Source organism: Eptesicus fuscus, chromosome 21 (genome assembly GCF_027574615.1).
Source record: "Eptesicus fuscus isolate TK198812 chromosome 21, DD_ASM_mEF_20220401, whole genome shotgun sequence".
NCBI classification, from domain to species: Eukaryota; Metazoa; Chordata; class Mammalia; order Chiroptera; family Vespertilionidae; genus Eptesicus; species Eptesicus fuscus.
In genome coordinates, this window is record NC_072493.1 from 47,821,680 (window position 1) to 47,848,179 (window position 26,500).

The 26,500-nt window shown below is 53.0% G+C and overlaps 3 protein-coding genes across 3 annotated transcripts; all 3 read left to right on the forward strand.

The window, feature by feature from the left end:
• Positions 1–445: 445 nt before the first annotated feature.
• On the forward strand, positions 446–6,668 carry LOC103303374 (leukocyte immunoglobulin-like receptor subfamily A member 6). The gene is made up of 7 exons (XM_054710061.1): positions 446–460; positions 728–806; positions 1,185–1,472; positions 1,619–1,921; positions 2,134–2,430; positions 2,683–2,985; positions 6,610–6,668. The coding sequence occupies exons 1-7, from the start codon at positions 446–448 to the stop codon at positions 6,666–6,668; spliced, it is 1,344 nt and encodes a 447-aa protein (XP_054566036.1).
• Positions 6,669–10,010: 3,342 nt separating this feature from the next.
• LOC129147538 (leukocyte immunoglobulin-like receptor subfamily A member 6) lies at positions 10,011–11,957 on the forward strand. Its single transcript, XM_054710062.1, is given in 6 exon segments — positions 10,011–10,044; positions 10,238–10,275; positions 10,739–11,012; positions 11,159–11,395; positions 11,398–11,460; positions 11,671–11,957. Coding segments are annotated over 6 exon segments (933 nt in total).
• Positions 11,958–13,750: 1,793 nt separating this feature from the next.
• LOC103303404 (leukocyte immunoglobulin-like receptor subfamily A member 6) lies at positions 13,751–19,282 on the forward strand. The gene is made up of 7 exons (XM_054710376.1): positions 13,751–13,787; positions 13,907–13,942; positions 14,121–14,405; positions 14,552–14,854; positions 15,063–15,374; positions 15,612–15,914; positions 18,847–19,282. The coding sequence occupies exons 1-7, from the start codon at positions 13,754–13,756 to the stop codon at positions 18,966–18,968; spliced, it is 1,395 nt and encodes a 464-aa protein (XP_054566351.1). The 5' UTR covers positions 13,751–13,753; the 3' UTR covers positions 18,969–19,282.
• The last annotated feature ends 7,218 nt before the right edge of the window (positions 19,283–26,500 follow it).

Here is a 26,500-nt window from a genome sequence, read left to right on the forward strand (position 1 = left end):
GAAACTGAGGCTCAGAGATCAAATGTTACTGCTCAAGGGCACAAGGGCCGTGGTCCGTGGAGGGACATTTACATAAGAATGAGGTTTGTCACCAACATCACAGCACTGACCACTCACTGTCCCCTGAGCTGAGGACCGGAGGCCAGGTTCACAGGATGGACCACAGCTCTGCCCCAGGAACAAGGCACTGAGTAGGCAGGACTGAGTCATAATCTTGTTCCCAGGAAGGAGAGGGTGGCTGCTGTGGCAAGAAAAAGGAGAAGGTCATGAGGGCCTGTGAGACACAGAAAGCCCACACTCAGGGCCAGGAGAAGAGTTAGTTTTCCTTCCTTTATTCCCTGCATTCCCCTCTGTGCTCACTGTCACAGGGACATCGCCCTGAGCTAGAAAGTGAGAGGGTGAGCATGTCCCTGCTGATCTGAGCTCTGCAGCCACAGGGGCCCGGATGGCACTGTCCATGGTGAGGACCTCAGGGAGGTGCTGATGGACGGGCTGAGGAGGAAGGAGACCCCGTGGGGGAGGCTCCGGCAGGGAAGGACGAGCAGTGGGTCACCTCACCTGCAAGGGGCGTCTCAGGAGGCTCCGGGTCTATTTCCTGATCCTTCATGGAAAGGATGACCAGGCTTCTGGGGAGACACTGTTCCCCTTCCTGTGGGGCTGCTGACATGACAACCATGAGACAGGGAAGGCCAGCCTCTCAGTGGCCACACCCTGTGTGTTTGTCCAGAGAGGGTGCCACATCTCCATCGACACACGAGAGCGAGGAGACGCCATGACCACCGCCCTCTTGGCTGTGCTTTTCCTGGGTGAGATTTCAAGGGGAAAGGGAAGTCCTGATTTCAGAGGGACCCTTCCCCACAGCAAGGCCCTGGTCTGTCAGGACCCCAGGACTCAGGAGGCTCATGGGGAGGAGGGTCCTGCTCAGCGTTCAGGGCAAACCTCTCACAGGGACTCTCTTCCAGGGCTGAGTGTGGGCCTCAGGACCTCAGTGCAGGCAGGTGAGTCTGGCTCTTGGTGTCCCCGGCCCCACTCCTCACTGGGGACGAGTGGCCACCCCATGGGAAGCTGGAGAAAAACACCCATTCCGGGCTGACAGATGGGAGATGTCTGGGAGGGACGTGGGGATGAGAGCTGGGAACTGGGGGTGGGAATATCTTGTTATCCTGATAGAGGTTTCCTTCCAGGGCTCCTCCCCAAACCCACCCTCTGGGTTGAGCCAGGCCCTGTGATCCCCTGGGGGAGCCCAGTGACCATCTGGTGTCAGGGAACCCTGCAGGCTCAGGAGTACCATCTGGAGAAAGAGGGAAGCCCAGTGCCCTGGGACAGACAGAAGCCACTGGAGCCCGGGGACAAGACCAAGTTCTCCATCAGTCACATGACAGACCTGCAGGCAGGGACATATCACTGTTACTATCTCAGCCCCACTGGCTGGTCAGAGCGCAGTGACCCCCTGGAGCTGGTGGTGACAACAGGTGAGAGGACACTCAGGGGTCCCAGGCTCAAGCTTTGCCCTCAGGAAGGGGGTCTGCTCTCAGGGTGTCCCCCTCTCATAGCTCAGTCCTGGGGGACGTGAGGGAGATGTGAACCCCATTTAACATGCTGCCTCCTCTTCTACTAGGATTGTATAGGAAACCCAGCCTCTCAGCCCTGCCCAGCCCTGTCGTGACCTCAGGAGGGAACGTGACCCTCCAGTGTGGCTCATGGGAGGAATTTGACAAGTTCATTCTGACTAAGGAAGGAGATCACAGGCTCTCCTGGACCCTGGACTCACAGCCACATCGCAGTGGGCGGTCCCAGGCCCTGTTCCCTGTGGGCCCCGTGACCCCCACTAACAGGTGGAGGTTCAGATGCTATGGCTGTTCCAGGAAGAGACCCCAGGTGTGGTCTCACCCCAGTGACCCTCTGGAGCTCCTGGTCTCAGGTGAGTCCCATTATTGTTACATCCATGGATTGAGGTACCAATCAGGTTATTGGCATTTTTGTTGTGAGGGGAGCCCCATGAGAGAGGGTGGGGTGAGGGGAACGCAGGGGCTCCTGGGGTAGGGACACAGAGACAGTGAGACCTGGGGGCCAGGCCAGGAGAAGGGGTTAATGGGGGGAGCAGCCCCTGTAATTCACGTCTGGTCTCCCCAGGTGAGTCTGGGAAGCCCTCCCTCCTGAGCCAGCAGGGCCCCATCGTGGCCTCTGGACAGAGCCTGACCCTCCAGTGTTGCTCTGATGTCGGCTATGACAGATTCGCTCTGCATAAGGAGGGGGGACGGGACATCCCCCAGAGCCTAGTCCTGCAGCCCCAGGCTGGGCTCTCTCAGGCCCTCTTCCCCCTGGGCACTGTGAGCAGCTCCCACGGGGGCCGGTACAGATGCTACGGTGGATACAACCTCTCCTTTGAGTGGTCGGCCCCCAGTGACCCCCTGGACATCCTGGTGGCAGGTGAGGAGCCAGTGGGTTCAATCAGGGACCGAGACTCTGCACAGGCCCTGCTGGGGTATCAGGTGATGAGGGCAGATCACAGTGCAGGCCCCAGGGAGGGAGAGAGACAGAGAGACAGGGGATTTGAGGGGTGAGGGGGAGACTCAGAGAAACAGAGACAGACAGAGAGGAGGGTCCTCAGAGAGAGGCCTGGTGACTCTCAGGGCAGAACAAGCTGGGCAGGCAGCCCTCACCCTCCCTCTCTCTCTCTAGGACAGCTGTCTGACAGACCCTCCCTCTCGGTGCAGCCAGGCCCCAGGGTGGCCTCAGGAGTGAACGTGACCCTGCTGTGTCAGTCACGGAGCCCTAGGGACACATTCCTTCTGTCCAAGGAGGGGGCAGCCGATCCCCCTCTGCGTCTGAGATCAGAGCACCGAGCTCAGCAGTTCCAGGCAGAGTTCTCCATGAGCCCTGTGACCTCAGCCCACGGGGGCACCTACAGGTGCTACAGCTCACGCAGCACCTCCCCCTTCCTGCTGTCACGCCCCAGTGATCCCCTGGCGCTCCTGGTCTCAGGTGAGGGGCCCCTGACCCTGTCTGCTGAGCTGTCAGCTCAGAGTTTTGTTCCCAGAACCATTCTGCATTGAAAGGGGAGTGAGGGGCTCTAGAGATGGTCAACCAGAGATCTTCCTGTTAGAGGCTCCCCTCCCCCGGCTCAGCCTTCCCCCTCACCTTTATCCAGAAGGTGCCAGGTGGGAAGAGGGAGGTCTGAGGGCCACAGGGCAGATGCAGGAGGTTCTGAATGAGGTGGGGAACCCCGGGTTGGTCCCAGACTCTCACACTTGGTATTCTCCTTCCCAGGACCCCCTGGGACCCCAGCCCTCACCCACAGGGCCCATGTCCAAGCTGCTGAACCACAGGGTCCTCATTGCTCAGTGGGAGCACAGACCACCCCTGAGCCTCTGAGGATCTAATGCCCTCCGTGACTTGAGAGCAGGCTCCTGTCTGGGAGGGCGGGAGGGGGAGGAGGGGTTGGCAGTCCTAGAGAGCTTTTACGGAAACCATGGGGATCCAGGGGCTCTGAGGATTCACCCACCCTCCACCCATGGAGTCAGGTCTAAGATGGGGAAGTGAGGCAGGTGACAGGTGGGGTGGTCATGGCAGAGGGAGATGTTGGAGTCCAGCCTGTGGGAGGACCAGCCAGGCTCAAGTTGGGAGAAGGCAGCCCCGCCCGTTACCCCACTGACCTTGGTTCATGGTGAAGGGGGAATCCCTGGCAGAGGGGTCTCTGTGCTCCCTGAGGTCATGAATTTGGTCCTGTGTCTGGTCCTTGAGCTCCTGTTTCCAGGTGAGTAGCCCTGTCCTGTCCTCTCTGAGCTCCAAGGTCATCTCTGTCTCGGTCCCCAGCAACATCTGAGATGCGATGGAAGTAGTGGGAGCACTGGGTGGTTCCACAGAGGAGGGTCATCCGCGAAAGGGTGGACACAACCGGGACCTCCCTCCCCTGGGGCAGCTGGGCCCTGCAGTCTCAGCCAGGCCTAAGGGAGGAAGAAAGGGAGGCTGCACTATTGGGGTGATGCTAAGAGGAAGTGGGAATTGACTGAAGTGACCAGACAGAGGCCCTGCCCCCTGACTTCTGGTGGCTCCACCTCAGACCAGAGCATTGCTGCTCCCAGGGGGACATCCCACAGGCGGGACCCCGGGAAATGGGGCTGAGTGTGTGGGCTCAGCTCTCCTGGGAGGTGAAGTCTGAGAACCTTTTCCCTCTGAACCAGGGGGCTGCCTGCCATGACCTGCAGGGGCGCTTTCATGCCTGACTTCCTGGGGCACCTGACACCTGGCTTGTCCCAGACCTGCTCCAGGTGCAGCCTCTCTGGGCCTGTCCTGCTGCTCCCAGTCACTGTGACCTCGTAGGGGTTGAAAAGCTGAGGGAGACAGGGGGCAGGTACACTGAGCAGCCACCAGGCCTGGGGCTCAGCTCAGCAAGAGGAGCCACAATGTTATGGAGATGTTGTATCATAAACCAGCGAGATAGATACCAGACGCCTTAATGAGCCAATTAATTACGAGTTTTTACTCGTGCGGGCCCAGAGGGAGGTGTTTCTCAAATCTGAGTCACACACACAGGAAGTCTCCCGTATTTATACTTTCGGTGCCTCTTTGTTTGCAGATACTGCAAAGGGCTCTGTGTGAGTTATTGGTACAGACAGTTGTAACCTTGAATACATAATGAGATTGTACTTGGCATAAGAATGTGGGAATTGTTATCAGTATTCGTCTATTACATTGGGTGGCTAGTTTGCAAGGTCAGTCAGTTAAGTTTATCTTTTTCTATTATTTGAGCTGAAAACAAAGTCATTTTATTGAATAAGAGACTGTCAAGGTGACAGAGTTTACAATGACAGAGTTTACAGGACAAGGGACTATCTAACAATAGCAGAGAGTTTCAAACAGCAGTTTTTTATACAAGATGGAGGTTACTATGTTTCAGAGACACCAAAAATTTGGAAACTGCCATTTAGCATCTCAATTTCTGATTCCACACAGTGACCTCGTAGGGATTGAAAAGCTGAGGGAGACAGGGGGCAGGTACACTGAGTATCCACCAGGCCTGGGGCTCAGCTCAGCAAGAGGAGCCACAATGTTATGGAGACACCAAAGATTTGGAAACTCCCACTTAGCATGTCAGCTCCTCCTGGTTCCACACAGAATCTGTGGGGTTTTCCACTAAAAGCCGGCAGCCCTGCCTAGTTCCCCTGGCGCCCAGTCCCTAAGCAGTTTGGAGAACGTGTGGAGTGGGAGATGGAGAGCGGGCCAGGTTGGCAGCCTTTGGTGCCCAGTCCTGGCTTGTAGCACAGGGACGATGGCTGGGCTGATGGAGGAGGTGAGGCGGGGAGAGGTGGAGAGAGGACAGGGGGACACGCCCTCAGCTGCTCATTTCCAGAGACCCTTGGATGGAGACCCTCACCGCACAGGTGGCTGCTCTGGCCAAGGTGGGGTCTTCTGTGGGTGACGGTGCCGTCCCCACTGGACACCCTGCTGTAGTGAGAAGTGTCTTCACCTGTGGGCACCACTCTGCAAGGCCCTGTGCTCACTTGGAGGTCTCCAGGCCCTCAGTGCTCACCTGAGACTCAGGGGGACCAGGTGAAGCTTGTGACGAACTAGGGGGTTCCAGACGCTGTGCAATCAATTCTGCTCTCTGCATTTTAAGTCTTTATTGTTGAGAGTATTACAGATGTCCACCCCGCTACTTTTGTTGCTCCATAACCCTCCTCCAGCTGGCTGTGTCTCTGCCCTTTCCAGGCCCTCACCACAGTATTCTCTGAGTCCATGGGCATGCATATTTGCATACAATTTCTTTGGTTAATGTCTTCCCTCCCTCTCCTCTTTACCTACGAGATTCCTCAGTCTGTTCTGTGTTCTCCGCCCCTGGTTCTATTTTATCCATCACATTATTTTGTTCATTAGATTCCACATATGTGTGAGATCGTGTCGTAGTTGTTGTTATTGACTGGCTTATTTACTTAGCATAATGATCTCCAGCATGTTTTGCACACATCTCTCTATTATTGCTTTTTTTCTGAGAAGTTTTAAGCAATAGTTATTTACGCATTTAAATTTCAGTTACAAACATTTAGGAATTAAAAGAGGTAATTCAACTCGAATTTGGAAGATGCTTCCAGGGTGTTGTGTTTGTGTTCTGTTTTTTACTTCGGAACCATTTTTTTTCTGTTTTATTCATAAATTTGCCCCCACACATAGCTGCAGAATTGCTCAAGTTCTACATAAATGCATGCCTGTATATTTGAGATCAACCCATGGATCCTGGGTCCTCAGCTGTTGCACAAATATAAGCTTTTATACACAGATGAGGTAGGTTCCATGGCTCAGAATCCCACAATGGGCACAGAGATTGAAATAACCCATTCTTTTCTGCCATGAGAGACCATTCTTCCTAATCTGTATTTATCAAGGCAAAACAAAAGTGTGTTTCAATGTGACTCACAAGCAAAATCTAAACTCAAAAGGCCCAAGGAGACAGGAAGAATCCATGAAAGTAGGCCGGACCCTTCCCCAGCAGAAAAAGGATTGATGGAAGGACTGGTAGCAGCTAGGTCATGAGGAAGGGGAGAGTGATGGGGACCCTAGGCTTGAGTGGCATCAACTCCTCACACAGCCCCACTCCTTTCTGGTTCTCAGGAGCAGCCGACACCATCAGCCCCTCACAGAACAACTCAGACCCCAAGAGTGGTGAGTAGGAGACACTCTCTGTTATGGGCTCAGCACAGAGGGTCATGTCCTGTCAAGAGGAGGGGGTGCCCTGGGTGGACATCCAGGGCCCAGGGGTGAGTTTGTCCTGCCCTGACCTCTGTCACCTCTTTGCCCACAATTCCCAGCCTCCCACCCCCAAGACTACACCCTGGAGAATTCCATCCGGATGGGCGTGGCTGGATTGGTCCTGGTGGCGCTTGGGGTGCTGCTCTATCAGGCTTGAAACAACCACAGAAGGACCCAGGATGCAGCCAGGATGTGAACATGGAGGGAACAATGCACAGTTCAGAGAGGGGGCTCTTGGGAAAGTTCTGGAAGATAATGTGGGATATATCCTGAGGGACCTGTCTGTGGCTCCTTGCAGGTGGAGGAGTCATAGCTCATGTGCAGGGACAAGGTCAGGACCTCCTGCTATTGATCTGTGGTCCTTTCCCTCCGACCACTGTGAGGCCTGTGACTGGTTCTGACTCTCCCCATTTTGGTGAAATTAGCATTTATCCCACATGGCAGGTACAGGTCCACACCTCCATACACTTTCTTGAAATATGTTTTTCTTCATTTCTAACCACACGGACGTTCATGTCTGTATGAAGTCCCCATCTACTGAGTCCAGAGCATGCTGTCTATTGTAATCCTTTTACAAGGTACACAATCCATCCTGCAAGAGGTAAACCCACAGGAGGTACTAACACCCTCTCTAGACTCCACACACTCCTCACCTGCCCTCCGAGGCCACCTGTGTGCTTTCTGCAGAAACCTCATCCCTTGGGATGTTCACCTAGTTGTTTGAAGGGGTTGCCTGGTCTGCGCTGCCTCTGAAACTGCCCCCCCCCCCCATTGTACAAAACACAGTGAAACACACAGACAATGTGTTACAGACGTGCTCCCTTGAAACCTATGTCTAGTTATTCCCCGATGGCACTTCAATAAATTTAATTAACAAAAACAACTTCTGATTCCTGGCATTTGACAATTTCTCTAGTATATATGCTTCATTCATGGCCAATGTCCAGTGTCCATGATGTTATTGTAGAGGGACCCGCCCAGAATGGGTCAGCCTCAGGCTGTTCTGTAGTTTGTGGGTTCTTTAAAATTGTTAAAAAATATATATTTCTACTGATTTGAGAGAGGAAAGGAAAGGGAGAGATGGAAACATCCATGATGAGAGAGAATCATTGATCTCCTGCCTCCTGCAAGGCCCACACTGGGGATCCAGCCTGCAACAAGGTATCCTGACAGAGAATTTAACTGTGACCTCCTGGTTCTTACGTCAATGCTCAACTATGAGCCACACCAGCTGGCAGTTTGTGAGTTCTTGACTTCATGTAGGAAGGCCTTCACAACAGGGTCCAGGTGTCGTTGAGAGCACATTTATTACAGCTGGGGACAGTGAAACACAGGAAGGGCTTTTCTGACCACACAGAGCTGGGACCCTCTACTCTGATGACCCTTTGCTAGTCCCAGGCATCGGAGGCCACTCAGCTTGGTCCTATTTTTGTTGTTGCTGGTGATTCTGATCCTGGGATCTTTTACTTCTCTTATTACTATACTAGAGGCCCGGTGCACGAAATTTGTGCCCGGAAGATGGGGGTGGGAGGGTACCCTCAGCCCAGCCTGCACCCTCTTCAATCCAGGACTCCTATGGGGATGTCCCACTGCTGGTTTAGGCCCAATCCCTGTAGGATAGGGCCTAAACCAGCAGTCAGATATCCCTCTCGCTATCCACAACCACTGGCTCCTAACCACTCACTTGTCTGCCTGCCTAATGGCCCCAGCTACCCTCCCCTGTCAGCCTGATCTCACCCCTAACTGCTCTCCCTTGCAAGTCTGATCTCCTCTAACTGCCTCTGCCTTGGCCCTCACCACCATGGCTTTCTCTGGAAGGAAGTTGGATGTCTGAAAGATGGCCATCCACCTTGTCTAATTAGCATATAACCCTTTTATTAGTGTAGATTATATAGGATTGCTTAAATGGGGGTGGGGAGCCTTTTTCAGCAGGAGGAAATGCTCTTGGCAGATAAAAATATGTAATCCCTATATCTGGACTGATAGCCAGCCACATGCACTATACTGCCAAACTGGTCATTCAAAAATTGAACCGCTTTCTTACACCTTACACCAAACAGCTGTTGCCCTTAAAACCCTTCCTCAGCCCCAACCTTAGGTTCTGCCTTTGCAGTTCACCCAGATTAGGTTCTGATTGGTCGGTTTCTATGCCAGTCAGCATCAAAATCTCTGCCTTCTAGGCAGCCATTGGCTCCCCTGGGAAATCCAGAATGGCACTGACTTCACATTGGCGCCAGCCCTTCTGTCATGCCCCCAGTCCACTACCAGGTGTATCTCTGGACGCTCTGAGAAGCAGCACCTCAGGTGTGGGCTGGTGGCAATTTTGAATTCTCATCCCTGACCTAACCTTCGTACAGTGCGAGCTCCGTGAAGGCAAGCATTTGTCTTGTTCATTCTCAGTTCACTCACAGACTTTACCTGTGTCTGTGCATCTGTGCTGGCACCACATGGTGACCGGTCGAACGGTTGTTTCGGTTATCAAGTCACCGCCTGTTTATATGTATAGATATAGATGGAGTGTGGGACTTATTTCAGAAATATCGTAATTAGCACTTCTGAGCATTAAGAGCAGATGCAGTTCTTGGGTGGGCTCATCCATTGTCCACGTTGACTGTGGAGTCAGATAACTGGATTCTCTGATGTGTCCACCCACCCATCTCCATCTGATCTGGGAATCAACAAGGATGGATCCATCCCATGGCCTGAGCACCACTGAACCCACAACCACTCTGAGGAGTTGGGGTCATAACAACATATTGCAGATGGGGAAACTGAGGCTCAGAGATTGAATGTTACTGCTCATAGGCAACAGGGCCATGGATGATGGAGGAAAATTTAAATAAGAATGAACGTTGTCACCAACCCTACTGACCACTCACTGTCCTCGAAGCTGAGGACCAGAGGCCAGGATCACAGGATGGGGCACAGCTCTGCCCCAGAATCAAGGTCCTGAGGAGGCAGGAGTGAGTCATAATCTTGCTCCCAGGAAGGAGAGGGTGGCTGCTGTGGCAAGAAAAAGGAGAAGGTCATGAGGGGCCCATGAGACACAGAAAGCCCACACTCAGGGCCAGGAGAAGAGTTGGTTTTGCTTCCCTTATCTCCCCGCTTTTCCCTCTGTGCTCATTGTCACAGGGACATCGCCCTGAGCTGCACAGTGAGAGGGTGAGCTTGTCTCTGCAGATCTGAGCTCTGCAGGCCACAGGGACCCATGTCTTCCTGAAGCATCTCCATGGCCAGGTGGCACTGTCCACAGGGAGGCGCTAATGGACGTGCTGAGGATGAAGGAGACCCCATTGGGTAGGACGTGCCCTGGGTCACCTCACCTGCAAGGGGCTTCTCTGGAAGGCCCTGGTGTATTTCCTGCTTTGTCATAGAAACAATAGCCAGGCTACCAGGGAGATGTTGTTCCCTTCCTGGGGGCTGGTGACATGGCCACCATGAGAGAGGGAGGGCCAGCTTCCCAGTGCCCACACCCTCTTTGCCTGCCCAGATTGGACCATCGTCTCCGTCTATACACCCCACATCCAAGCGAGGAGACACCATGACCACCACCCTCATTGCTGTGCTTTTTATTGGTGAGATTTCAAGGGAGAGGGGAACCCTGCTCTGTCAGGATCCCCAAGACTCAGGAGGCTCTTGGGGAGGAGGGTGCTGCTCAGGATTGCGGGGCAAATCTCTCACAGGCACTCTCTTCCAGGGCTGAGTGTGGAGCTCCAGAACCAAGTCACAGCTGGTGAGATGGTCCCCAGGTGTCCCAGGTCCCTCTCACTGTGGACAAGGGGATACAGCCTGTGCATCTGGGGTTGGAGAGCAGTGGTTCTGGGTTAATGGATGTGGGGCGCCTAAGAAATGTGGGGGTGGGGAACACCTTGTAACCCAGCCTCTGGATTCCTTCCAGGGACCCTCCCCAAACCTCCCCAAAAATAAAATTCATATTTTATCCCAACGTCAGGCTCTGCCCTCAACGTCAGAGCTTTGTTCCCAACGTCAGAGCACCGTCTGGGCTGAGCCAGGTTCTGTGATCCCCTGGGGGATCCCAGTGACCATCTGGTGTCAAGGGACCCGAAGGACTGAGAAGTACCTTCTGGATAAGGAGGGAAGCCCCGTGCCCTGGGACAGAGGGAATCCATTGGAGCCTGGGAACAAGGCCAACTTCTCCATCACACGCAAGACAGAGCATGATGTAGGGATATATCGCTGTTACTATCTCAGCCCTGATGGCTGGTCAGAGCGCAGTGACCCTCTGGAGATGGTGGTGGTGACAGGTAAGAGGTCACTCAGGGGTCCCAACCTCAGGCTCTCCCTTCAAGAAGGGTGTACGCTCTCAGGGTGTCTCCCCTCTCACAGCCCAGTCCTGGGGGATGTGAGGGAGGTGTGAGCCCATTTAACACACTGCCTCCTCCTCTCCTAGGATTCTACAGGAAACCCAGCCTCTCAGCCCTGCCCAGCCCTGTCGTGACCTTACGAAGGAGAGTGACCCTCCAGTGTGGCTCATGGCAGGGATATGACAGGTTCCTTCTGACTAAGGAAGGAGATCACAGGCTCTCCTGGACCCAGGACTCAGAGCCACACCCCACTGGGCGGTCCCAGGCCCTTTTCTCTGTGGGCCCTGTGACCCCCACTCACAGGTGGACGTTCAGATACTATGGCTGTTAAGGAACAGACCCTATGTCTGGTCACACCCCAGTGAGCCCCTAGAGTTCCTGGTCTCAGGTAAGTCCCCTTATTGTCTCATCCATAGATTGAGGGACCATGAACTTTATTTGCATCTTTGCTGTGAGGGGAGCCCCATGTGAGAGGGTGGGGTGAGGGAGCACAGGGACTTCAGGGCCAGAGAAACAGAGACAGTGAGTCCTGGGGGCCAGGACAGGACAAGGGGTTACGAGAGGAGCAACCCCTGTCATTCATGTCTGGTCTCCCCAGGTGAGTCTGGGAAGCCCTCCCTCCTGAGCCAGCAGGGCCCCATCGTGGCCTCTGGACAGAGCCTGACCCTCCAGTGTCACTCTGATGTCGGCTATGACAGATTCGCTCTGTCCAAGGAGCGGGGACGGGACCACACCCAGAGCATGATTCCACTGGAAACTGCTATAGTGAGAAGTTTCCCCTCTTGTGGGCACCACTCTGCATGCCCTGTGCCCCCTGGAGGCCTCCAGGCCCTCAGTGCTCACCTGAGACTCAGGGGGGACCATGGGCAGCTCATGAGAAACTAGGGGGATCCTGCCCAGACTCTGTGTGACATTTATGGCTGCTCTCTACATGTAAAAAAACCCTTTATTGTTGAGAGTATTACAGATGCCCACCCTCCTCTTTTTCTTCCTTAACCCTTTTCTAACTTGGTCCCTTCCTGTTCTTCCTTGGTCCTCACCACACCATTCTCTGTGTCCATGGGTCATGTGTATATGCATGTAACTTCATTGGTTAATCTCTTCCCACACCTAACCCTGTCCCTCTGAGATCCATCAGTCTGTTTCATGTTTCCATGTCTCTGGTTCAATTCTTTATTCTTCACTTTATTTTGTTCATTAGATTCCACATACTAGAGGCCCAGTGCATGATTGAATCATGCACGTGTAGGGTCCCCTACACGCTTTCGCTTTCGGTCACAGGGAAGCTGGGTGCCTGTCCGCTGGTGCACCAGGCCTTTCCGAAGACTCTGGCGCGTCGAAGGCTTCTGAAAGGCCTGGTGCCTGAGCGGACAGGCACCCAGCTCCCATGCTTTTGCTCATCCTCAAGCAGGAGAAGTGGGGCAACCAAACTATCACCTTATCCCTGATCCCCTCCCTGCCTGTGATGACCCTGGGGTCCCACTCCTGTCCACACGGAGGTGGAGAACTCCGCATAGATGACTACTTGTGGTCACCAGTGGCCACGCCTCTGATCCTTTTTATTTGTTGTGGTTCCCTCTCTGTTTGGGGAACTCTCATTTCACTTCCTCTGCATTGACTATGGCTGCATCTTTTAGAAATATTAGCAATAGAATATTTCTCAGAATTAGGAACAGATGAGGGCTCCTGAGTGGACACACCCACTCCTCATTTTGACTGTGAAGTGAGATACATTGATCATCTTGTGTCACATCCCACATATCTTAATCAGGTCTGCAAATTATCAAGGGCTGATCCCTCCCACATCGCAATCATCACCGATCCCACAACACTCTGAAAATTTGGCTTCATGCCTACGTGCTTCACACCAGGAAACTGAAGTGCAGAGATCGATCGGCTGGTACTGCTCAAGGTCACACAGTCCATAAATGATAGTGAAATATTTAAATATGAGCTTTGTTCCCAACGTCAGAGCACTAGACCCCTCATTGACCCCTAAAGCTGAAGAGACGAGGACAGGATGAGGGGCCAGCTCTGCTTAAGGATCAAGGATCACTGTAGAGGCAGGAATGAGTTATATCTTATTTCCAGGAAACTGGGGTGGATGCCATTGCAAGAAAAAGGAGAAGTCCATGGAGGGGGTGAGATAGAGAGAAAGCTTCACTCTGGGGCCATAGAAGAGTCATGTTTCCTTCCCTTATTTCCCTGCTTTTCCCTCTGTGTTCATTGTCACGGCGACATAGCCATGACCTGTACAGTTGGAGGGTGAGCATGTTCCTGCTGATCTGAGCTCTGCAGGCCACAGGGACCCACTTATTCTTGAAGTGTCTCAGGGGCCCGTGTGGCACTGTCCATGGTGAGGACCACGGGGAGGGGCTGATGGACGGGCTGAGGAGGAAGGAGACCTTGTGGGGGAGTCTCTGACAGGGAAGGACGTGCCCTGGGTCACCTCACCTGCAAGGGGCATTTCAGGAGGGAGACTACGGGTCTAGTTCCTGCTTCACCATGAAAATGAGAGCCAGGCTGTTAGTGAGAGGCTGTGCCCTCCCCTCTGGGCTGTTGACCGGACTGACAACCACAAGAGAGGAAGGGCCAGCCTCCCTGAGCCCACACCCTCTATGTCTGTACAGAGGGCATCATCTTCTCCATCTGCACACCCCTGACGAGAGAAAGGAGACACCATGATCCCCACCCTCGTGGCTGTGCTCTGTCTTGGTGAGATGGGAGGGGTAGGGGAGTCCTGGTCTGTCAGGACCCCAGGACTCAGAAGGCTTATGGGGAGGAGGATGCTGCTCGGGGTTCAGGGCAAATCTCTCACAGGGACTCTCTTCCAGGGCTGAGTGTGGGCCTCAGGATCCCAGTGCAGGCAGGTGAGTCTGTGCCCAAGTGTTCCAGGTCCCACTCCTCCCTGGGGACAAGGGTCCAGCCCAAGAGCAGCTGGGGATGGAGGAGAACAGTTCTGGCCTGACAGATGGGGGGCATCTGGGACTGAGAGGTGGGGACCAAGGGTGAGAATGTCTTGTGACCCTGATACTGGCTTCCTTCCAGGACCCCTCCCCAAGCCCACCCTCTGGGCTGAGCCAGGCCCTGTGATCCCCTGGGGGAGCCCCGTGACCATCTGGTGTCAGGGGACCCCAGGGGCTGAGGAGTACCGTCTGGAGAAAGAGGGAAGCCCACCACCATGGAAAATACAGGAGCCACAGGAGCCCGTGGACAAGGCCAAGTTCTCCATCACACACATGACAAAGCGTGATGCAGGGAGATATCGCTGTTACTATCACAGCCGCACTAACTGGTCAGAGCGCAGTGACCCCCTGGAGCTGGTGGTGACAGGTGAGAGGACACTCAGGGGTCCCACCCTCAGGCTCTGCCCTCAGGAAGGGGGTCTGCTCTCAGGGTGTCTCCCTCTCACAGCCCAGCCCTGGGGGACATGAGGGAGGTGTGAGCCCCATTTAACACGCTGCCTCCTCCTCTCCTAGGAGCCTACAGCAAACCCAGCCTCTCAGCCCTGCCCGGCCCTGTCGTGACCTCAGGAGGGAACGTGACCCTCCAGTGTGGCTCAGGGCAGGGATTTCACAGGTTCATTCTGACTAAGGAAGGAGATCACAGGCTCTCCTGGACCCTGGACTCACAGCTACAGCCCAGTGGGCAGTTCCAGGCCCTGTTCCCTGTGGGCCCGGTGACTCCCGACCACAGGTGGACATTCAGATGCTATGGCTGCTACAGGGACAGGCCCCAGGTATGGTCACACCCCAGTGATGCCCTGGAGCTGCTGGTCTCAGGTGAGTCCCATTATTGTCTCATCCATGGATTGAGGCACCTGATACATTATTGGCATCTTTGTAGTAACAGGAGCCCCATGTGAGAGGGTGAGGGGGCTACAGGTGCTCCTGATGTAAGACACAGAGAGACAGTGAGACCTGGGGCCAGGTCAGGAGAAGGGGGTTAATGGGAGGAGCAGCCCCTGTAATTCATGTCTGGTCTCCCCAGGTGAGTCTGGGAAGCCCTCCCTCCTGAGCCAGCAGGGCCCCATCGTGGCCTCTGGACAGAGCCTGACCCTCCAGTGTCGCTCTGATGTCGGCTATGACAGATTCGCTCTGTACAAGGAGGGGGGACGGGACCTCCCCCAGAGCCTTGTCCTGCAGCCCCAGGCTGGGCTCTCTCAGGCCCACTTCCCCCTGGGCACTGTGAGCAGCTCCCACGGGGGCCGGTACAGATGCTACGGTGGATACAACCGCTCCTCTGAGTGGTCGGCCCCCAGTGACGCCCTGGACATCCTGGTGGCAGGTGAGGAGCCAGTGGGTTCAGTCAGGGACCCAGACTCTGCACAGGCCCTGCTGGGGTCTGAGGTGGTGAGGCCAGAATCAAAGTGCAAGTCCCAGGGAGGGAGGGAGACAGAGAGGCAGGGGGTGTGAGGAGAGAAGGGGGGGACTCAAAGAAACAGAGACAGACAGAGAGGAGGGTCCTCAGAGAGGCCTGGTGACTCTCAGGCCAGAACAAGGTGGACAGGCAGCCCTCACCCTCCCTCTCTCTCTCTAGGATGGCTGTCTGACACACCCTCCCTCTCGGTGCAGCCAGGCCCCAGGGTGACCTCAGGAGAGAACGTGGCCCTGCTGTGTCAGTCACAGAGCCCTAGGGACATGTTCCTTCTGTCCAAGGAGGGGGCAGCCGGTCCCCCCTCTCGTCTGAGATCAGAGCACCCAGCTCAGCAGTTCCAGGCAGAGTTCTCCATGAGCCCTGTGACCTCAGCTCACGGGGGGACCTACAGGTGCTACAGCTCAAACAGCACCTCCCCCTTCCTGCTGTCACTCCCCAGTGAGCCCTTGGAGCTTCTGGTCTCAGGTGAGCAGCCCTGTCCTGTCCTCTCTGAGCTCCAAGGTCATCTCTGTCTCGGTCCCCAGCAATGTCTGAGATGTGATGGAAGTAGTGGGAGCACTGGGTGGTTCCACAGAAGAGGGTCATCCGTGAAAGCGTGAACACTGATGGGGACCTCCCTCTCCTGGGACAGCCTGGCCCTGCAGTCTCAGCCAGGCCTGAGGGAAGGAGGAGGGAGGTGGCACTGTTAAGGTGATGCTAGGAGGAAGTGAGATTTGACTGAAGTGACCAGACAGAGGCCCCGCCTCCTGACTACTGGTGGCTCCACCTCAGACCAGAGCATTGCTGTTCCCAGGGGGACATCCCACAGGCAGGACCCCGGGAAATGGGGCTGAGTGTGTTTGGACTCAGCTGTCCTGGGAGGTGAACTCTGAGAACCTTTTTCTTCTGAACAAAGGGGCTTCCTGCCATGACCTGCAGGGGTTCTTTCATGCCTGACTTCCTGGGGCACCTGACACCTGGCTTGTCCTAGACCTGCTCTGGGTGCAGCTCTCTCCAGGCCTGGCCTGCTACTCCCAGTCACTGACGTTTTAGGGATTGAAAAGCTGAGGGAGACAGGGGGCAGGTACACTGAGCATCCACCTGGCCTGGGGCTCAGCTTAGCAAGAGGAGCCACAATGTTGTGGAGACACCAAAGATTTGGAAACTCCCACTTAGCATCTTAGCTCCTCCTGGATCCACAGAGAATCTGTGGGGTTTTCCACTAAAAGCCGGCAGCCATGAATAGTTCGCCTGGTGCCTGGTTCCTAACCAGAGTGGAGAGTGTGAGGAGTGGGGGATGAAGAGGGGGCAGCCTTTGGAGCCCAGGCCTGGCTTATAGCACAGGGAAGATGGCTGGGCTGATGGGGGAGGAGAGGTGGGGAGAGGTGGAGAGAGGATGGGGGACATGCCCTCAGCAGCTCATTTCCAGAGCCCATTGGACAGAAGCCCTCACCAGGCAGGTGGGGGCCCTGAGCCTTCTCAGAGCAGGACAGGTGGCTGCTCTGGCCAAGGTGGGACCTGCTGTGGGAATGGTGCCGTCCCCACTGGACACCCTGCTGTAGTGAGAAGTGTCCCCACCTGTGGGCACCACTCTGCAAGGCCGTGTGCCCCCTGGAGGCCTCCAGGCCCTCAGTGCTCACCTGAGACTCAGGGGGGATCATGCAGGGTGCAAGGGTACCTGGGGCCCCTGCCCAGACTCTGTGCATTCACCTCTGCTCAGGGTTTCTGTGCACACGGGTCTATTATGGCTCTTTTATAGAAACTTCAGGCAATACTTCAGTCTATGAGCTCACAATTTAGCTTACATTATATGGAGTCCAGATTGAAATATATTCTATTCCTCTTCTCATTGGGAGTAGATTAATACCAGACATTTGTTATGGAGAACAACTTCTTGTTTATATAAAGTCTTCTTTTCACACACATTTTCAAATGTGATTTATAAATGAACTTCAGAAGCATTTTGACAGCTATTTGTACAATTGAGTAAAGGCACAGCCCACATAGAGAATTGCACAAGTAATATTGTAATTTTTGAGTAAGCGGTGTGATTCCTGTAGATTTTCTAAATGGTAGTAAGTGCACATAGGAAAGGTCTAGGTTTGGGCATATTTATTTCATGGCCTGTTAGCCTCCCAAAGACTGTCTCCCTATGGGCTGTTTTTCAGTTGACCTCTACAACATGCTGAGAAAATCAGAATAGCCACCAGGCCTAGAAAATGTCACTTCTTTGTTCCCAATTGCATACCTATTTTTCTCACTCCACACCTAAGACAATGAAATGAGGGATTAAAATGTCCCAGAGTTTCTCTTCCGTAAAACAGCCTAATTCACACCCAAAGTGATGTCAAGGCAAACCCACTGACAAATTTGCATTTTGTATTGAAAGCACTATGGGCCGCTTTGTTCCAATCCGTTGTTCTTCTGTTTCATTAGGGTTTACTAGGAATGGTCTCTATCCTGACAGATGCACATTCCCCCATATTTACCTTTTCTCTGACCTTTCACCACATGACACACATTACAAAGGCTTCTTGGTGTCACCCATTTGGACATTAACCCAACTGAGTGACGCTGATCATCCATGTGCATTTTCTGAATTGTGGAGCTGACACTTAGAGTTATTGTGTGGATCACTGTAATGAGGAGAGGTCCATAATTTCTGTTTACATCATGGGATTTATATAAAAATGGGGTGAGAGATTGACCTAATTTCCTACTCTTGGTGCTCAGTAGATATTGAAATTAGGGGGATTTTCTCTGTGACTTAAATTTGAACCAAAAGTGTGGACTTCCTTGGTTTTGACCTTAGTTGTCTTTTGAGTTAAAAAAAAAAATCACATGATTAGCATCCATATACACATATTTTTCATCTGGAAAATACATCTACCACTGTAGGTATTTGTTATTGTAAAATAAAGTGAGTTAATATATAAAAGAATCAATAGATGAACAACTTCAGGTGAAGATGAACATAGCAGACACATGAGAGGAGGGGCCTGGGCAGGGTGCGGTGAAGGAGACCCAGCTCAGACTTTCACCCCTTCGTGCTTCTGAGATTCAGGAGCCCCTGACACCAACCTCTCCTCCATGGAACCTGGCTCCCCCGCCATTGAAAACAGGGGATCTCTCAGCTCTAGGGGAATAAGCTCATGGGGTCTTGATCCTCAGACTGAACACAGAACACAAAGCTGTTAGTTATTTCTGAACTGAGACCATTTCTTACTCACCCTCAGTTCTAGGGCACAGCTAACTCTTATCAAGGTGACTCAGAGCAGGTGCTGAGTGCAGACATCAGAGGGACGCTGATGTCAAGGGGAGGTGAGAGCCCAGGTTCAACATTAAAATTTTGGAGGTTTGGGTCTGCCCCGACCTCTGAGACTTCTTTACCCACAATTCTTATTTTTCCATCCCCAAGACTACACAGTGGAGAATCTTATCCGGATTTGTGTGGCTGGCTTGATCCTGGTGGTCCTCGGGGTGCTGATATTTCAGGCTCGAAATGACACTGAAATCACCCTCCAAGCAGCCAGGATGTGAACACAGAGGGAACAACGCACCGTTCAGAGTGGGGGAGCTTTGGAGCCCATCTGAGGATTCCAGGAGGTGCCGAAAGAGACTATGGACCACTGTTGGGGAAACTGTCTGCTGAGAATGCCCAGGGAAGTAGAGGTGGTAGCCGAGGTTTGGGTGCAGGAGAACGTGGGCCATGTCCCTGTAGAGGACGTCTCCGCCATCCACCTGGGTGCTCTCCCTCCTTCCCTGACCTCGCTGACTCTCTCCCACTGCCCTTCTGTTCTCACCCTGTGATGTGAGGGTCCCTCCCACATGGCTGGTTTGGATTCACATCTATACATCCCTTCATGCTGGGTCACATCCATCTCAACAAAATAAAGGATCTTCACAACCCTGTTTTGTGTGTGTGTGTTTTTTTAAACCATAAAGAATAAAGGAACGCGGACCTGGTCCGTAGTCGGAAAACATCATAATAATGCAGCTCAGTGACAGAAACCGGACACAAACTGGAATCAGGTTTTGTGTGATTCCCTTTATGCAAAATGTCCAGTTGAAGGAAACCCATAGAAACAGAAATCTGATGGGTTTGTCTGGGGTTGAGCAGGAGGACAGATGGGTGATGGACTGTTTGGTGGTGTTGTTTCTTGGGGTGGTTTTGGGCGGGGCAGGGGTTTTTTAAAAACACTTGAAACAAGATAGATGTTGTCATTGAGACATTGTGTATTTGCTGCATTCTAGTGAATTTCATATTTTAAAGGCTCAATTGTATGTTATGTGGCGGTGGTTTAATAAAAATAAATGCAATGAAACGTGCATGGTTCCCTACAGCTCCCATATACCTTGGAGGTTGCCCCACTGGTGTCGTGGAGTTTTAAGGAAGCAGGACTCCCACCAGGTCAGAGGTGCCCTAAGTACCTTAGGGACTAACCCGCTGATGAAGTTTCCACCTTCACTCCTGACTTGGGCTGAGTCTAGGATCCAGGATGAGGCCCACCATCCCTGCTTCCTTTTGTCTATGCTTATCTGCCATTCAACCAAGGATGCACTACAGCTTCTGATTTACCTTATGGGCTTGGGAATACACATGCAGCTTCCACACAGCCCTTCCCACCACACGTCTCCCATAAAAATGCCTTCATCAGGTCAGAGAATGACACCAGATTTCCAGCTTCCGAGGCTCAGTGGTTGAGTGTTGACCTAGGAGGTCATGGTTGGATTCTAGGTCAGGTTACATGCCTGCATTGTGAGCTCCATCCCCAGTGTCGGGCTTATAGGCGGTGCCCGATCAATGATTCTCTCTCATAATTGATGTTTCTATCTCTTTCTCTCCCTCTTCCTTCCTCTCTGAAATAAAAAAATCCTACCTAATAATAGAGTAATATGAAAATTGACCGTACCTACCATGTGTCCCTGGATCCGGGTGAGGCCTCGTGCACCTAGGCCCGGGTGAGGCCACGTGCCCCTGGGTCTGGGAGAGGCCAAGCACCCCTGGGTCCGTGTGAGACCATGCATCCCTGGATCCGGATGAGGCCTCGTGCACCTAGGCCCGGGTGAGGCCAAGTGCCCCTGGGTCTGGGAGAGGCCAAGCATCCCTGGGTCCGGGAGAGACCATGTGTCCCTGGATCCAGGTGAGGCCTTGTGCAACTAAGCCCGGGTGAGGCCACGTGCCCCTGGGTCTGGGAGAGGCCAAGCGTCCCTGGGTACGGGTGAAGCCAGATCCTGGGTCCGGGTGAGGCCGTGCGCCCCTGGATCCATCCTGGTGAGGCTGGGTCCCAGGCCCGGGTGAGACCATGCGCCCCTTGGGTATGGGTGAGGCCACGTGCCCCTTAGTCCGGGTGACGCCGTGCCCCTGGGTTCGGCCGAGACCAAACCAGAGGGAGTCGGACCTCCATTACCACCATTTGTCCACCATCCAGAGCTGAGGGGTCAGTGCTGACATGTACACATAAGGAACTACTGGACATTGAAATTGGGTCTCAAAAGAACTGTTGGTCCAGGGGGAAGCTCGCTACAGATTGATTCATTTGCCAGTCAGCATAACTATTATTGCCGTCTCACATTCAGTTCTTATTAGTATATATCTAGTGACATATGATCTCGCTCATCTAGGGGAAATGATGAACAAATAGACTGAGGAACAAGAACAGAACCAGAAGCAAGGAGGCATCGATCGGACTATCGGGCCTCAGAGGGAGGATAGGGGAGGGTAGGGGGAGGGTGGGGGGAGGGGGAGAGTTCAACCAAAGGACCTATATGCATGCATATAAGCCTATCCAACGGTTAAGTTCAACAGGGGATTGGGGCATCCTACGCCCACCAGCCAATCAGGGTGAGTATGCAAATAAACCCAACCAAGATGGCTACCGCCACAGAGAGCAAGGTTTCCCTGGTAATAAAGGCAGCCAAGCTTTCCACGAGCCATTGCAGGCCTAAGCCTCCACTCAAGGCTACAAAGTTTCAATTATAGAAGGTAAACAAATTCAAACAGAATGGCAGCAGCCATGGAGCTGGAGATTCCAGGCCAGGGTTGCCCATGGCAATGGAGAAAGCAAAGCTTTCCGCACACCCTGGCTGGGCCCAGGCCTCCGCTTAAGGCTACAAAGTTTCAATTATAGAAGGTAAATTAACCCAAACAGAAATGGCTGCCGGCTGTGGAGCATGCAGGAGGCTTGGCTCCGCTCCAGGCTACAAAGTTTCAATTGTAGAAGGTAAATAAATTCCAGATACCAGGGCCTCCACTTGGGTCACCAGGGGGCGTGGCCGGCCTGCAAACCACCACAGGCCCCTTGCTCAGGCCGCCCCATGCCCCAAGGGAACCCCCACCCTGATCAGGGACACCCTTCAGGGCAAAGCAGCTGGCCCCCACCCATGCACCAGGCCTCTATCCTATCTAATAAAAGAGTAATATGCAGACTGACCATCACTCCAACACACAATATGGCTTCCCCCATGTGGTCAAAGATCCTGCCCCCATGTGGACACAAGATGGCCACCACAAGATGGCCAGCAGGGGAGGGCAGTTGTGAGGCACCCGGCCTGCAAGGGAGGGCAATTGGAGGTGATCAACCCTGCAGGGGAGGGCAATTAGGGGTGACCGGGCCGGCAGAGGAGGGAAGTTGGGGGCAAGCCGGCTGGCAGGGGAGCAGTTAGGCATCAATCAGGCTGGCAGGCAGAAGCGGTTAGGGGTAATCAGGAAGGCAGGCAGGTGAGCAGTTGGGAGCCAGCAGTCCTGGATTGTGAGAGGGATGTCCGACTGCCCATTTAGGCCCGATCCCACCATTGGGATCGGGCCTAAATGGGCAGTCGGACATCCCTTGAGGAGTCTCAGATTGGAGAGGGTACAGGCTGGACTGAGGGACATCCCCCCCTCCGTGCACAAATTTCATGCACCGGGCCTCTAGTTATATTTATAAAAAAGGAAAGAAAATAACAACAGATTGGGGCTCTTCATGTCTCAGGCACTGCCAACCTTCATAACAATCCTCAGAAGTGAGGTTTCATAATTTTGCCCAACACACAAAGAGGAAGAGAAGAGACTGGTTCAAAATAGATGCTCAAAAAACAAACAAACAAAAAACAAAATACATGCTCAATAAATGTGTCCACAGGTCTTAGAATACAACCTGGGAATTGTCTCCCACACACTCTTCTACCCAAAACATGGAAATGGAATAAACAGCATTAGACAAAGAGGTACAGTCTGGGGGACAAGAGGCAGTGAGGAGGCAGAAAGGACTCTGAAGGATTGATGGAGTGGGATGAAGAGCAGGAGCTCTGCTCACAAAACAAGGAAGTCGGAGAGAGGAAGTGATAGGGAGAAGCAGCAGCACCCAGGCCTGGAGGGCGGTGCTAGTTGCCTCTGTGGGTGACTGACAGTGTTGTAACATCCCACAGGCCCCCTGTTCCTCTTGGGGTCCGCAACCTTGACACAGCCCTGTTGGCTCCTGCAGGCAGCCAAGGTGGAGAGAGGAGGAGCCCTCCATCCTTCCCTCCCTCCCCCTCACACACTGAACCAATCCCAGCGTCTGGCTCCCGGTTCTCCTTTCTGTGACCCAGTTCTCCCCACAGACAAGCTCAGGTGAAGGCCCAGGACAGCTCATTGGTGTGACCCCATCAGCCTTCTGGTCTCCTCCAGACACTCACTGTGGGCTCAGGTGTTTCATTCTCATGGCCCCAATCGTACCTGTCACCGACCATCCCCTGCACAAAGCCTGTCCACGGTCCCCCCTGTTTCCAGCCTCATCCAGGATCTCCACTCGGCAGTTCGTGCTGCTGACGATCAGGCTGAGCTACACTCTCCAGTCCCAGTGAGGCCAAGGCCTCCTCCAACCAAACGCATCCAGTGAACCTCCTCCCCTCCCCCACACACAACCCTGGTGAGGACCACCTTGTGCCTCCTCACGGGCCCCCTGAGCCCATCTGAACAGAGCCACCTCCTCTCCAAACCTCCTAGTCCTGAAACAACATACATTTATTTCCAATAAGTATTCCCTGCATTTCAGAAATAAAGCAACAGACTTGGCAAAATAATCAATGTGTGAACCCAAACAGAAGGGAATGTTTTAGATTAAATGATAATGTAAATATTATACAGCAAACCTATGAAATGAAAAAATTAAAAGTCATGTGTGCTTGTGAGTGTGTGTGTGAGAGTGTGAGTGTGAATGTGTATGTGTATGTGAGTGTGTGTGAATGTATATGTGGGTGGGGTGTATGAATGTATATGTGAATGTTTGAGAGTGAAGTGTGTGTGTGTGTGTGTGTGTGTGTGTGAAGGTGTATGTGTGTGTTTTGGGGTGTGAGTGTGTGTATTGTGTGTGTTTGAGTTTTTATGAGCCTATGTATGTGTCAGTTGGTGTGTACGTGTGAGTGTGTAGTGTTGGAGTATATATGTGTGTTGCTGTTTTAGTGTGACTGTGTACGTGTGTGAGTGTAGATGTGTGTGAGTGTGTGTATGCTTGTGAGCATATATGTCAGTGAGAGTTGTGTGACTAGTAATGAGAGTGGATATGTGTGTATGAGTGAATATATGTGTATAAGATTATGCAGACATGAGGTGTGTGTGAGCCTATGTGAGCATATGAATGTGAGTGTGTATGTATGTATGTAAAGTGCTTAAGTGTGTATGCTTATGTGTGTGTAAGAGTATAGGTGTATGAGTGTGAGTGTATATGTGTGTATGTGTGTGTGAGTGTGTATATGAATGTGCATGTGTGTTTGAGTGTGTGTGATAGTGTGTGTGTGTGAGTGTGTGTGTGATAGTGTGTGTGTGTGCGTGTGTGTGTGTGTGTGTGTGTGTGTGTTCATGGGCAGCTATACCCATCTGTCTGAGGGAAGCAGAGGTGAGAGCTGAGGTTGGAGGGTCACATGTGGATGATCATGAACAGCCTTGAGCTCAGAAGGAAGAGACTGGACTCACCCTGAAGACAGTGAGGACCACGGAAGGGTTTTAGGCATAAAGAGCTTCTGAAAGGGCGTGGCAAGGGCAGATGTGGAGGGTGAACTGGAGAGGGGAGTGAGAGTGTGGAGCTCAGAGCTCAGGAAGGAGGTGGACGTGACCGCTGCCTTGGGGTGTATGAAGGTGTCCTCCCTCCCTGCCTTGGTGACTGGGGACACCAAGGGGCCCTCAGGACAGTGAGCCCAGAGGTGGGAAGGAAGGACCTGGGGCTGTGCAAGATGCATCTGCTCCCACAGGAAGCTCAGCACCTCCTCCTGGCCCTGGGACGCAGATCCTATGTCTCCCACAGGTCCCACCTGACTTTCTGTCTCTGTGAGCAGTGGGATCTATGTCCTGGGGGCCAATCACCTGAGTCATTTCTGCCCCTTCAGAGCACCTTTGAGGCTGGGTGTCACTTTCCCCTTCAAGCTGTGGAGACTCTTCAGAATTCAGACAAGAACAACATTCATGGGAGTCCTATTCCAAGGCAGTAACACACACAGACACATTCAATATCAGTTATGGCGCTATCAGCTGAGTGGTTGGAAGACACTTGAGCCGGCCACTTCCTCCCTTGACTTCTCAGCAATGCCAACGCCTTCCCCACAAAGATGGAGAGAATTCTTCTTGACTGAGATATGAAGGAAAGGAAACCAGCCATTCAATGTAGATGGAGATGGTGACGGTTTGAGAGATTGAAAAGCAGAGACGCCTCATCCAAAGGAGCAGAAGGAAGACTCCAGGCCAGACCCCGCGTGTGGAGTCACCTGGATCATAACAGACCCTTGCCGTGCAGTGGGGAGGTCATGGCCTTTCCATCATGTTGTGCTGGGCCGTTTGGCGAGTCTGCGGGGCACAGAGAAGCTTTTACCTGCCTCACAGCATTTGCAATCCGCAATGCCAAATGGGCGACAGATCAAAATGTGAAAAACAAACCAATTACCTTTTCTTTTGCAAAAAGGGAAGGGGGAACTATCTTACTAGATTATGGGTGACTTTTTTTTTCTCAATGTGGACACAACAACACAAACTTAGGGGGGACATGGACACAGTGGAATCCACTAACATGAAGAACTTGTGTTCCTGTAGACACAGCGAGGCAGGGAAGACGATATTTGCAATGCCCAATTGAGACCACGGACTGGCATTCAGGTCATGAGGACACATGTACAAGTTGTTATGTGGCAGCAGAGAGCAATAGAAAAGCAATAAAAAAATCTTGACAAGCAACGGATATTGGCATGCCAATGTGCAGTGACTTTATGTAAAGGTGATGAGCTGGCCTTGGCTGATGGTCTCAGTAGTTTGAGCATCAGCCTGACCACTGAAGGGTCACAGGTTTGCTTCCTGGTCAAGGGCATGTGCCTTGGTTGCAGGTTTAACCTATTGACATGTCTCTTTCACATCGATGTTTCTCTCTCTCTCTCTCTCTCTCTCTCTCTCTCTCTCTCTCTCTCTCCTTCCCTCTCTACCTTTCATCCTCTCTACAAATCATTGAAAATAATATTCTCAGGTGAGGAGTAACAAAAAAATTTTTAATAAAAGGTGCTGAGCTTTATAAGTCATTGAAGAAATAAATGTGCATCAAACCACAGGGTGGTACCAATACCTACACTGAATAATGGACATTAAAAAAAGCAGGAAACACGAAGGGTCGGCAGGGATGGGAACCCACCAGGACCCCGCTCCAGGGAAAGTCCTGGAAATGCTGAGGCCACTGGGAAACTGCTCTGCAGAGTCTTTCACAAATGAGCTCCCTCAATAGCCGTGGTCGGGTGTCCCATGGGGCTGTTCAGAGCCAGACTCTCAGGGGCTGAGTCAGGACCAGATCCTGGGTCCCGCCCTCTCTGAGCAGGAGTCAGACCAGCAGACACATGAGACCTGAGGATCAGGTGAGACCTCAGACACTGCTGACCAGCCTCCTGAAACCTGGGCTCCCTGTGAGCCCTCATTCTGGGGAGATGCAGAGCCAGGCCCAGGGCGGGGCCCTCCAATGGCTGTGGGGTGTGGTAACCCCAAACGGTTGCAACATCCTTTAAGTCATCACATCCTGTGAGACTCTGTTCTGCAGGCTCAGGCTTCTTCCATCTGCAGAGCAGGAGCCCTCAGAGCAGACGCC